Here is a 13,928-nt window from a genome sequence, read left to right as displayed (position 1 = left end):
ATTCTAGTCTAATTAATGTATCTATGAATGTTTATGTGTATACTGTATGTATGTTTATATCGTCTGTGTGGGAACACATGTATACACACGTTTTATTTTCCATATCAGAAATGTTTTTTTAGAATTGATTGTGATGTTGTTTCTGTCCTCGGAGCGCGGTATAGTCATCAGCCATGTCAGTTATTATTTTATTGTTTTTGTCTTTTTCTTTGATGGTTATGTTTTGTCTCTTTTTAGTGTAAAGGTCATTACACACTGGCGAATTAGCGACGCGATGCGAATAAGCGATCTGAAAATGCGAAATATTGCATGTTACAGTTCGCCTGCGAATCTCTGCAAAATACGACACCAAAGCGAACAAATAAAGAGCGAAAACGGTCGCATTTTCGCACATTCGCACATTTGCCACTGATGTGGAAGCTTGCATGGACTTCAATTGTTTTTTTTTTAAATGCGAATTATTCTCACGAATATATCGTGTCGCTAATTCGCCAGTGTGTAATGACCTTTAGTCTCTTGTTTTGTTTGTTTGTTTGTATGTTTCTGCTATTTCTTTTCTTCAAATCTGCAACTTACTGATTGAACATTCTTGAATACCAAAAAATCATAATAAACAGAGGTTTAAAAAAGAAAGAAGGAGTGTGTCCTTACGGGCAGAGAGGTGAGCAGGTTGCGGCTGAGGTTGAGCGTCTCCAGCCCCGTCCACTGGTCGATGCACAGCGACAGCTCAGAGATCTGGTTGGAGCTCAGGTTGAGTCTCTTCAGACTGCCCAGCGTGTACAGACACTCGGGCACGCGCGTCAGGTCGTTGCACGACAGGTCCACGTCTACGGAGGAGACGGTGTGGAGAAGAAGAACATGTTGGTTATGCAGGTGTAGGTGCACTGTATGTATGTGTCCCATGTGCAAACGGGGGATCTACAAGCTCGTAGCGCGACACAGAGTGCCGCACTACGAGCTTGTAGATCTGCTATTTTTCCAACAGATGCGTTCCAACAGTTTGTTATATATATATTTTTTATCCCACGATTTTGTAACCCATTTTTCACCCCTGTGTCAATCATCTAATGTGATCCTGGGCTCTACACACCCTCCGCCAACCTGGGGAGAGCAACGGACTTAACTCATGCTTCCTTCATGCTTGAGTGTCCAAGTTGCTCCTTTACACCTGACAGGGGGGAGTTTCCCTGGTTGGACGTAGCGCGTGGAAGGAACACGTTATTCCAACCAGTTCCTTTCCCCTCCATCAGGCGCCCCGGCTGGCCAGGGGGAGGCAGTTTAGAGACCAGGATTACTGCATGTTTTTGTGAGGGTATCTACCCTAGGGGACACAGGGAGAACATGCAAACTCCACACAGAAAGGCCCTTTCGCCAACCCCGCCTTCGGGTATGGGCACTGATGACGCGGAGGAGGAAACACGCCGCCAGCACCCACAGCGCCCCGAGCGGGAATCGAACCGAGGACCTGTTCCAACAGTTTGTGACTGCCGCTAATTGTTTAATCCAGGGTACCATGCGTGCTTTCTACGACATTCCCTGCCTTTTGTTTTATGTGTTTAATCCGCCGTATTGTAATAATTAAAAGGAAACTCTGTCTTTGCCGCGGAGCTGGAGACGAGATGGTTTCGCTTTGATGACGAAACCGGAAATCAACACATGCTGTGGGCTGCTAGGGCTTCTGGGAAATGGAGGCCAATGCAAATGAACGGGGTACAAAGCCTTTTGGAGGAGGGTCTTGTGGGGCGGTCTTCCGGGCGCACCAAGATGGCGGGTGGTGCGATCGTTCATAACAAACGGACGATATTTTTTCACGGATCTAAGGCCCAAATAATTCAGCGTATGCTCTAAAAGGTAATACAACAATCTCAGCAGCGTAGAATATTTGATTAAAATGCAGGTTACGCGTTTTCTGGAGTCAAACTGTTAATGGTGCATGATGTACAGTATGTTTACCTGCTAGGTGTGCCAGTCCCTCCAGGCTAGTGGGCATGTTGCTCTGTGTCCTCTGGGTGTTCCTCAGGTGGAGGGTCTGGAGGGCCACCATGGCTGGCAGCTGGCTATACTCACACACACACACACACACACACACACACACACACACACACATACACGCACACACAAAACACAGTTTTAGAACAGTAAAGAACCCCCGAAAATGGTACCATACGAACCCAAAAAGGCCTGCTTTTCCCTAATAAAGGTTATAAAGATTTTTACTAGTTGCTGCATGTGGTGAGGTATGGTTTGGTTATTTCATTCATGAAGCTCCTTAAATGTTACAAGGTGCTGTTACAATAAATAAGCTAAAAAATAAAAACAAGAACATCACGGTAAAAATTAAGCAACAATAGAAAGTGAGATACAAACAGAGCAGTAAAAACAGTACATTTTATTTTATTTAATGATTAAATTTGTGCATTTTAGAGAGAAGCTGGGGACCTGAGACGCTTCCCAGGTCAGAGAATAGACTTTTACCTTAAGGTCTAGCAGGCTTTGTTTCGGTGAGTAGTTAGTTACGTCGTTTGGTTTATTTGCTGGGATTTGAAAATCCTCGCAAGGGAGTGAGAATATCACCAGAGGGCTGCGGAAGGGACTCCCACAGGGCGTCAGAGAGAGACTCGCTGTAAGCCCTGGACCAGGGCTAGGTGGAAAATTAAAAAAATGTTTGTGTTTCTTACCGTAGCTGCGCGTGCATCAGGGGGTTGTTGTTGAGGACGAGCGTCTGCAGGTGCACCAGGCGCCTCATCTGCGGCGGGAGGGAGTCCAGCTTGTTGTCGCTGAGGTCCAGGTACAGCAGGTCGGTCAGGTTGATGAACAGCTGGTTGGGGATGGCGTCCACGGCATTGTGCGCCAGGTTGAGCACCAGCATGTTGCGACTGTTCTCCAGGTCCCGCGGGATCTCCGTCAGCTGGTTGTAGCTCAGGTCCTGGGAGGAGAAGGAGAAGAAGAAGTGTCGTGGAAATTAACCCATTCTGACCTGAGATCAGATTCATACGAGGTTTCCGCTGGACACACACTGGGTCTGATTAACCCATTCTGACCCGAGATCAGATTCTAAAAAAATGTCAGTAGTTCTTCGATTTTTCAAAAATAGCCAGATCTACAAGCTCGTAGCGCGCCACTCGGTGGCGCGCTACGAGCTTGTAGATCTGCTATTTTTCAATAGCTAAAGCATAACATGATGCTAAGCACCAAAATGGGTTCCCGGTCAGAATGGGTTAAGATATAAACATTTAATTTATACTCTAAGTTACAGTCTGATATTATCTCTATCTGTCACACACCCCTGTGGTGCTGGTTTTGGTCCTGTTTGTTTTACGATGTCACTGTCCCATTTTTTGAACGTCTTGAGGCTATGTTGGGGGGGTTTGGCTGTTATGGGAGTGAGCTATAAAAGCTGTCGGCTTTTTGTCACTCTGTGAGTCGGACTGGGGTTTCCATACATGAACAGGTCATGTAAGTTTGTCTCCTACTCGAGTAAAATCCTTATACTTCATATAACTCTGAATTCTTGTGTTGCCTCATTATCGTTATTATGATTTGTCCTTTTGAGCATGTGTCCCACAGACCGCCTTTACAGAAGTAAGTACAGTAAGTACATTTTATTTATAGAGCACTTTTCGAAACAAAAGTTACAAAGTGCTGAACAGTGACACAATATAAAACAATCAGGTTAACCCATTTTAAGCGGGAACCCGTTTTGGTGTTAGCATTACGTTATGCTTTAGCTATTGAAAAATAGCAGATCTACAAGCTCATAGCGCGCCACCGAGTGGCGCGCTACGAGCTTGTAGGTCTGCTATTTTTGAAAAATCGAAGAACGACTGACACATAGAAACATAGCTTTTTCAGAAAACTGTCATTTTCAAACAGACATTTTTTTAATCTGATCTCAGGTCAGAATGGGTTAATACAAAACAAAACAAAATAAATATATATACATATATATACACAAACACGTACATACACACATACATACATATACACATACTGTATACACATATACATATATACATACATGCATACATGCGTCATAATCAATACTCAAAGATTTAAAATGGAGACAAAACAAACGGACCTGCAGAGGAAATCAAGTGACAACATGGGGAAAGTATTTACGAAATAAAAACGTTTTTAAACTGCTTTTAAAAACGTCAACTGACTTGGAATTTCTCAGAGGCAAGAAGAAGAAGAAGTGCACTTCAGGACCCCGTCTTGCCAACTTGTCTTTTGAATGAACGATGCAAACGATTGTTGCAGACATTATCTCGGTCAACTTCTCAACGACAATATTAAGAATGTGATTTAGATGATGTTTGTTTTGTTGCTTGTTATTTAGACAGGAGCAAGTGTGAGATCGGAATTAGCATGCAGAGTGCCTGCTATAAATGCCTAAATTAGGGATGGGGAATTATACAGATTAATTCATTCATTGATGACTTATCGACTGATTAACCAGTTTGTTGATAAACTGTGTTCATTTATTTTTTTAAATCTGAGAATCTTTTTTTTTTTATCCCACGATTTTGTAACCCATTTTTCACCCCTGTGTCAATCATCTACTGTGATCCTGGGCTCTACACACCCTCCGCCAACCTGGGGAGAGCAACGGACTTGAACTCATGCTCCCTTCATGCCTGAGTGTCCAAGTTGCTCCTTTACACCTGACAGGGGGGAGTTTCCCTGGTTGGACGTAGCGCGTGGAAGGAACACGTTATTCCGACCAGTTCCTTTCCCCTCCATCAGGCACCCCGGCTGGCCAGGGGGAGGCAGTTTAGAGACCACAGTATAGCTTATATTTTTCAATAGCTAAAGCATGACATGATGCTAAAACCAAAAGGGGTTCCCGCCCCAAAATGGGTTAATGCAATCGCTAAAATAAACATTTTGACAGCAAAACAAAAAGAACAAAGTCACTTCCTGGTTTATGGGTCAACAATCTTCTCTTTATTCCTAATTTACTCTGAATCTATATGGTGCCGTCTGTGGTTTGGATCAGAACAGCGATGTTCTGTCCTAATGTCGGACTACATCACGCACCTCGTTTGGAATATTAACACTTCTCTAAAGAGAGATCAGACTTATTAGTGCAATAAGGTAGTAATGGAAGATTTCACCCCCCGGTTTGGCGGGGCGGGGGGAGGGGAGGGGAGGGGAGGGGGAGGTGGTGAGTCAAATCAGCCTCATCTTCTTGGAACTCTAGCGACTTTATTCAGAAAAAAAATCCCCGGCAAAATAAGTAGAAAATATGGCTATGGAAAAAGGGAAGAGCGCCAGGATGATGCAATGAAGAGGAAGGGAGAGAGAGCTGCATTGGATAAACATTGACGTTCTTGCTGAATGTATACATTTGAAATATGAACCGTCTAAACAAACAGATTAGACTGGGCCTGCGTAAAGGACCATACCTCTAAACAAACAGATTAGACGATTAGACTGGGGCCTGCGTAAAGGACCATACCTCTAAACAAACAGATTAGACGATTAGACTGGGCCTGCGTAAAGGACCATACCTCTAAACAAACAGATTAGACGATTAGACTGGGACCTGCGTAAAGGACCATACCTCTAAACAAACAGATTAGACTGGGGCCTGCGTAAAGGACCATACCTCTAAACAAACAGATTAGACGATTAGACTGGGCCTGCGTAAAGGACCATACCTCTAAACAAACAGATTAGACGATTAGACTGGGACCTGCGTAAAGGACCATACCTCTAAACAAACAGATTAGACGATTAGACTGGGGCCTGCGTAAAGGACCATACCTCAGTCTAAACAAACAGATTAGACTGGGGCCTGCGTAAAGGACCATACCTCTAAACAAACAGATTAGACTGGGGCCTGCGTAAAGGACCATACCTCTAAACAAACAGATTAGACGATTAGACTGGGACCTGCGTAAAGGACCATACCTCTAAACAAACAGATTAGACGATTAGACTGGGACCTGCGTAAAGGACCATACCTCTAAACAAACAGATTAGACGATTAGACTGGGACCTGCGTAAAGGACCATACCTCTAAACAAACAGATTAGACTGGGGCCTGCGTAAAGGACCATACCTCTAAACAAACAGATTAGACGATTAGACTGGGCCTGCGTAAAGGACCATACCTCTAAACAAACAGATTAGACGATTAGACTGGGACCTGCGTAAAGGACCATACCTCTAAACAAACAGATTAGACGATTAGACTGGGGCCTGCGTAAAGGACCATACCTCAGTCTAAACAAACAGATTAGACTGGGGCCTGCGTAAAGGACCATACCTCTAAACAAACAGATTAGACTGGGGCCTGCGTAAAGGACCATACCTCTAAACAAACAGATTAGACTGGGGCCTGCGTAAAGGACCATACCGTTTGTTGCTCTGTCATCTTTACAGCGCAGAGATTGAGAGAAAATACTTTTTGGTGCATTTCATACCGAGGCACACAGAAGTTAGTGCCAGGGACCGAACGTATGTATGTAATGTTAACGTTTGTTTATGTATGGGGGAAAAGGAAAGGAAAGGTACTATGTTATTGTTTACCCAGGGTAACTGCAGGACTAAGCTCAAGAACTTGTTTACAGCCAGGCCCTGCTCATAGAACATTTCATGGTAGGGGTTCAATGCCTTGCTCAAGGGCACTTTAGCGGTGGTCATTTTAACGTGCCGGTCCGGGGATATACGAACTAGCGACCTTCCGATATCAAGACCACTCCGCAAACCGTTCGGCCACCGCTGCCCCTTAAAGGCTCATACATAGTCTGGATTTTCGGTGGTGAGGTGACCACCGAACTACAACATGACGTCACTGAGCCGCGGTGAAGAGCAAACCACCGCCACCGCTCCAGCCCTTCTCTCTGTTTTTACTCACCACCGCTCAACGTTATTTCAGCTCCGGGGGTGGTCAGCTCACCACCGGAGCGGTGGTCACCTCACCACCTAAAATCCAGACTATGAATAGGCCTTGGCTTAAGAGGTTAGTGAGGGCGGGGTGCCAGGGACCGAACGTATGTATGTAATGTTAACGTTTGTTTATGTATGGGGGGAGGGGGGATGGTATAATTACCAGCACAGACAGGTCATCCAGCTGAAAGATGTCATCAGGGACTCCAGAGTTCTTCAGGTTGTTGGCTCTGGCCACCACCGCCTGCACACAAAATAAAACATTTAGGCCAGGGATGTCAAACTCAAATACACAGAGGGCCAAAATAAAGAAATTGGTACAAGTCGAGGCGGGCCGGACTGTGTTTCAACACACGGGGAGAGGGGTAGCTGAAAGTAGACCACAAGTGATATACTTTCACTGCTGATCAATATAGTGAAGAGAAGACGCATGCTTGCGCTTGTGGGCCCTCGATATGTGACAATGCACTCGCAGTGCATTGTGGGACTTGTAGTATTATGGTGGTCCGTGCAATATACCAGAGGGCCAGTTCAGGCCAAAGATAATTCCTTCACGGGCCTGATTTGACATATATGATTTAGGCCATTATTATTATACGTTTCATGCGAAGAAATAATGAAACATGAGTGAACATGGTGTGTGTGTATATGTGTGTGTGTGTGTGTGTGTGTTAGTTACCCGTAGGTTGGGTAGGCTGGACAGTTCTCCATGTAACGTTGTCAGACTGTTGTGACTCACTGAAAGATGCTCCTGCGAGAGAAGGGACAGAGAAAACAGAGGTTAATATAAATAATACACAGAGCCAGGAGCACGGTGGTGGCGCTGTCGGTATCGCGCTGCCGTGGCCTCACAGCTATAGAAGGTCCTGGGTTCGATTCCTGCTTGGACTCCTCATGCATTGAAGGAAGCATGAGGTGACAGTCCGGTCAGCTTTCCCCCAGGTTGGCAGAAGGAGTGTAAGCGCCCAGGATTACATTAGAGAGAATTGACACCGGGTGAAAATAAATGGTCTGCAAAATTTGAGGGATAATTTGTATTTAACCCATTTTGGTGTTAGCATTATGTTATGCTTTAGCTATTGAAAAATAGCAGATCTACAAGCTCATAGCGCGCCACCGAGTGGCGCGCTATGAGCTTGTAGGTCTGCTATTTTTGAAAAATCGAAGAGCGACTGACATAGAAGAATTTTTTTGAATCTGATCTCAGGTCAGAATGGAAAACTGTCAGGATGTAGAAGACATTTTTTAGAATCTGATCTCAGGTCAGAATGGGTTAAATAAATAAAGAATACACCCACACACACAGCATTTCTGAAACTACACAAACTGATCTAGGATCTGCCCTAAACGAGGCATATTGTGCTCCGTTGTTAAGATGCATCACTTGCAACTGAAACCTCCATGACTGCCGACACCAGCAGCATTACCTCACCGCCACAACAACACGTACAGTAGACGGGTGAGAGATGGGTGGCGGAGATAGATAGCAGACTAATGTTATTGATGTGCTCCATTAAAAAAGATCAAATGTACAGCATAGCATAGCAAATATAAGAAGCACAGCACTATAGAGCGCCGCAGTCCCTCCCCCTTTCAGAGAAACGAGTGGCCCATGAAATGAAAACCCAATGCATTCTCCCATCGGCACTTTCTTATTTAATTTATTTAAAGACGGTTACGCCGCGGACAAAGCCAACTCGGATCGTGACAAATCATGACAATGAACACAATGTTTTGGGGGCCGATCAAATAATTTACAAGACGAAAAACAAAACAAATAGTGTTGTCTCCTGACTTTCTTTTCTTCTTTCTAATTATTTGATCGGCCCCCAAAACATTGTGTTCATTGTCATGATTTGTCACGATCCGAGTTGGCTTTGTCCGCGGCGTAACCGTCTTTAAATAAATTAAATAAGAAGTGCCGATGGGAGAATGCATTGGGGTTTCATTTCCTGGGACACTCGTTTTTCTGAAAGGGGGAGGGACTGCGGCGCTCTATAGAGAATCAGTTTTCCCATTGCTATTGTTCCTGTTTTTGTTTTTTTCTGTTCTTTTTTTCCCCTTTTATCATTTGAATTATTAATAAAGGTGGGCATAATAAGCTTCGGCTTCAGCCCAAACCTTTTCAGTCAAACTGTAATTGTGTAAAACCCTCATTCTGAAATGTACTGTACTGTAAATGACTGAGAAAAATAAACCAACTAAAAATAGCTGTCGGTGTTTATCCGTTGTTCACATACCTCCGTATAGATCTAGGACACTGAGATTAGATAATCCCTCCAGAAGACACATTAAAGCATTAAAGGAACCTGTGTTTTCTCAGTGAGGTCACACCTTGGACTGATAAGTCTAAAATGCAGGGAATTAGATTATGGATTGACTGAAACCTTCTAACCCTAAATGGTGCATTTTAATATAGCGCCTTTCTCCAAGGTGCATTACCGTTTACATTCACACACATTCATACACCGATTGCAGTGGAAGCCAATGCAAGGCACCAACCAGCACATCGGGAGCAATGTGGGGTTCAGTGTCTTGTTGCCCAAGGACACTTCGACATGTAGACAGGAGGAGGAGCCGGGATTCGAAGAGTTGTGACTCTGAGCTGCGCGCACCACGGCAGAGACAGATTACGTTAATTTGGTGTTGGACTCCAAGAAGAGGGAGAGTTGCTCAAATGTGAATCTTGATTTTTTCACCACAAGAATCAATTCTTGTGGAAGTTGTGGTGCAGCACTAGTCAGTATAGCTGCCAGAGGATCTAATCCATTGTGCATAAACGGGCCTTTTCAAACGGGGAGCGATAAAACGCGCCAATAGTTAATTTTCAACAGAGAAGCGTATTTTACGTGAGTGCGCCCCCGTGAATTTGTTTTGCGCTCGTGCTCGTTGCGTGCGTGCACATGCCCGCGACTCACCGGACCTGGATTCTGTTTATCTTTTTTGTTTGTTACGCTTGCGTTGTTGCGCCACCCTCTTCAACAGACCTGGAGGAGACCTGTGTGTTTGTGTATCTGCAACAACGCCTGCGTTCCTCGCTTCGAGTTTGTAAAGGCCCCTTAATGCATCTGATCCCAGTGCCATTAACGATAGGAATTCTCTCTATGCCTCTTATTATGTGAATTAGGTCTGGCTATAATAATGTGGTGTGAAGAATGCCTGAAGAAGAGAAGACCTCACCAGCTTCTGCAGAGAGGCCAGCTCCTCGGGGAGGTAACACAGTCCCGTCCTGTTCAGCTTCAGCCATCGCAGGCTGCTCATCTGCTTGACATGCTCCGGGAAATAACCGCCCTGAAGGTAGTATAGAATAGATAAGAGGAGAGGGGAGAAAAGGTGAGGAAAAGGTTATCATTGACGGTCATGACATAAACAGGTTCAGGTTCAGGTTCATTTATTTGTTTGTTTGTCCCCGTGGGGCAATTTGGTTTACAGCAAGGCATAAACACAGGCAGGTAACATGAAACACAAAAACACAGCAAAAAGGCACATAGTACACATAGAACATTAAAACAGGATGGCAGTTCAAGGTATCAGTGTAACATTATAATTCATAACTTTTCCAGAACAGTTGTATAAATGATTAATACAAGTGAGTCAGGTGACAAGTTACCTCCTCCTATCGGCATTTAGAGCCTGGATAGCTACAGGCACAAAGGAGAACTAATACCATAATAACTAACTACAAGGACAGATGAATGTCAACAGTGGCATCATGTATACTTGTACGTATAGCACTGTTTCCCCCAAAACTGGGTCATTTGTATGGCTCCCCAATTATTTGTCGTTTCCTACATTTTGTTTTTAATTATTATCACTTCGAAAACATCCCCCCCACCCGAAAACCTTTCATGAATTAAAACTATTTCCCCTCCAGTCATTTTATGAAGAAAATCTAAAGAAATAATAAGTCCATAAGTTAGAACACTTTCTTTTTCTTTAAGTAGTGAAAATAGCCAATCTACAAGCTCACATCGTGGAGCATCACATCACGTTGTGAGCTTGTAGATCTGCTATTTTTTACTAGTTTGGGTCCCGGGCGAATGTCTGATTTCTGTTTGGGTCATCACGGGCCAAAAGGTTTGAGAACCACTGATGTGAGAGAGAACACAACACCAACTGTAGTTCTCACAAATCATCCGACTAAAATATGTACATAATATAATCCTAGGTAGTTTACAGAGTAGGATTTGTGTATCTGCAACAGGCAGAGATCGCAATGAACAGGGCCAAAAGAAACGTAACACTTTGGAAAAGCACTCGTTTGTGATTTCACTTGATCAAGCCTTTTCTAACGTTCCAGATTCAGACTACAAAATAAATAATTTAAATGTATGACATGAAAATGCAATTCTCGTTATGTAGACAGCACTAGAATTGCATTTTATGTAGTCATAGCACTTTATAGTACACATGTATATTGTATAATATATAATATAGTATAGTATGTAATGTATAGTTGACATAGATACTCCACTGCTACGTTCTTAGTTGGAGGCAGCGGTGGCCGAACGGTTTGCGGAGCGGTCTTGATATCGGAAGGTCGCTAGTTCGTATCCCCGGACCGGCACGTTAAAATTACCACCGTTGAAGTGCCCTTATTGGACAAGGCATTGAACCTCTACCATGAAATGTTCTATGAGCAGGGCCTGGCTGTAAACAAGCTCTTGAGCTTAGTCCAGTTACCCTGGGTAAACATAGTAACTTTCTTTCTGTCTTAGTTTATACATGATTCACGGTAACTACTTTTTATATATGTGATGTATGCCATGCTTTTGTTTTTGCTTAAATATAAGTGGCTCTGGATTAATAAAAGAGCCTCTGCTAAATGCCTAAATTGTAAATGACACCTGCCTGATATCAGTCAGAATAGAGACAGAAATGGTGCCTTACCGGCCGATACTGTATGTAAACATCATCAGACATACATTAATGTTTGTGTTTACACAAACATTGACCATTCATTCATTAAAACTGACCATTCATTATCAAATTCAATGGCATTTAATGTTTGTATTTACACACAGACACTAAAAGCTGGACATAGGAGCCCCTCAAAAAATATACTGTATCAGAATGGTATGGGTATAAGTCGATACTTTCTCTTATATGGACTGATTGATTGAATACTTTTAACAATTTGCAGAAGAAAAAAAATCTCAGGAAAGTATTTAGGGATGACAAACTGACCTGGGAATGTAAGCCTGTGTTGAAAGAACTAAAAAACAGCATAATCTGGCACTGGCACTGCCAGTTTGATGTTTTTGGCAGACAACAATAATCCCAAACCTCTACAGATTGTTTTGTCCCAATAATATATGGCCAACATAACAATGAGATCATGACATTTTCCACACACGTGCATAATGTGCGCGCCTGTGTGTGAGAGCAATTTGTGTCAACAATACAGTACAGGCCAGGGTACAGGAAAGGATGAAGTCATCACCCTTCCTCTTCCTGCTTGCTTTGCCCTTGAAGGGTGTGAGTGACTAACTAACCAATTTGGCAATCGCAATTTGGTATGCTAGCAACTAAATTGATTTGTAAATGTTGAACCTACAGTACTGTAGCTTGAAGGCAGAGGAAAACAATGTACACAACTTACAAGCTACCAATATTGTCTGTTTGTTGTTAGACTCTAACAAACCTGCTTCTATGGCAGAGGCTCTGCTATTGATAAGATGAATTGATGTAGTTGAAGTAATTTGTTAGATAGCAGATGATGACAAAGCTAATTTACCGACAGATTGACATGGCAGCTAGCTATAAAGCCACACTATACAAACAGTACAGTCACTTAATGCAATCACGCTGCCAGACCCAGGCTGTGTCAGCTGTTGTTACATTGCTGCCTGGCGAGACTGCTATTTATATCTCCATGTGGGTCAAAACAAACATTATCTAGCCAAAGACCTGTTCAAAAATCTGTTCTTCTTATATGGCCCTCTATCTCAACATTGTTAAACCGGCTTAGTTAGTGGTGTAAAGTCAAGAGAAGTTATGAGAAAGCCAATGGCTATGCTAGAAAGTTAGCCAACAATTACTGAACCAACAACATTTACAGTTTGAGTAAACAGCCAGCTGTCTTATTTTTATCTGATCTCTTCCACACTGGACAGCCAAGAGATGTTAACTGGCTATCTATCCTATTATTCCCAAAACAGACCTAGAAGATGTTCTAATACACACCATGGGCCAGAATGTAATTAAGCCAAGCCAAGACAGGAAAACTCATGTCACAGTTTGACAACTGGCTAACGCCCAGTGCTAGTATAAAGCTAAGCCAGTGCAAGCTAAAAGTTAGCAGCTAGCTAAAGCTAGCATCGCTGTAGTTGCCTTGTAAACACTGCAGCAGCTCGCTGGCTACCCGGTCGTACATGTTCGCTAAACGGATATCAGTATCAAACCCCACACATAATACTAAAAGGGGGAAAACAATGCTTACTTTGAAGTCATTTCCACTGAGGTCTACCCCCCTTATGAAGGGGAGAACTCCGGTCGCAGCCATTTCTGGTTCAGGATCTCAGCCGCTGTGAGGCGCTCAGCTGAAGTGTTGCACTGATGCCAGCTAGTCTATTTTGGTTTTGGTAGCTGCTGTGTTTGGCTGCGGGACTCGGGAGGGTTGACTGACTGACTGACCCGTGTGGAGGTGTGACTCACTGGAAACCATGAGACAGAGTTACGACATTGAGGGGGCGGAAAAATGAGCGCTGTTCAGAGCCTTGGATATAAACCAGTGAAACCACGGTTTTCATTCCATTGAATGGGGGACGTTGATTGAATCAGATGTATAGACATAGACAGAGTTACTTCATAGGGCCAGACCAGTCCAATGGCGGCTCCGACTGAGTCCTACATAGACTTCTATTGAGAATGGAGACAACCAACTGGGACAAGTCATGGACCGGAAGTAGGCAGAAATGCATTGGACTCAGGCAACAGCTCAGCTTGAATGACCTTAAATCCCTTTATTTTAGATTTTTTTTTGTAGTAATAGTACAACATAAACATTAAAGAGACTCTAGTTGTTACCC

The 13,928-nt window shown here is 43.5% G+C and overlaps 1 protein-coding gene across 1 annotated transcript in view; it reads right to left on the bottom strand.

The window, feature by feature from the left end:
* Positions 1-13,481, bottom strand: part of LOC308312306 (protein flightless-1 homolog) — a 65,698-nt gene extending 52,217 nt beyond the window's left edge. The window contains exons 1-7 of the mRNA XM_080794669.1: positions 13,340-13,481; positions 10,078-10,188; positions 7,577-7,648; positions 7,061-7,141; positions 2,679-2,926; positions 1,954-2,057; positions 652-827 (exon numbers count right to left, since the gene is read on the bottom strand). Of these exons, the coding sequence (XP_080650795.1) occupies positions 652-827; positions 1,954-2,057; positions 2,679-2,926; positions 7,061-7,141; positions 7,577-7,648; positions 10,078-10,188; positions 13,340-13,402 (855 nt within the window). The 5' untranslated portion in view covers positions 13,403-13,481. The remainder of the gene's footprint in view (positions 1-651; positions 828-1,953; positions 2,058-2,678; positions 2,927-7,060; positions 7,142-7,576; positions 7,649-10,077; positions 10,189-13,339) is intronic.
* Positions 13,482-13,928: the final 447 nt, after the last annotated feature.

The sequence above is a fragment of the Protomyctophum bolini genome, assembly GCF_963924005.1.
Source record: "Protomyctophum bolini genome assembly, contig: SCAFFOLD_228, whole genome shotgun sequence".
NCBI classification, from domain to species: Eukaryota; Metazoa; Chordata; class Actinopteri; order Myctophiformes; family Myctophidae; genus Protomyctophum; species Protomyctophum bolini.
Note: the sequence above shows the minus strand (reverse complement) of the source record. Positions and strands in the feature narration are given on the sequence as shown.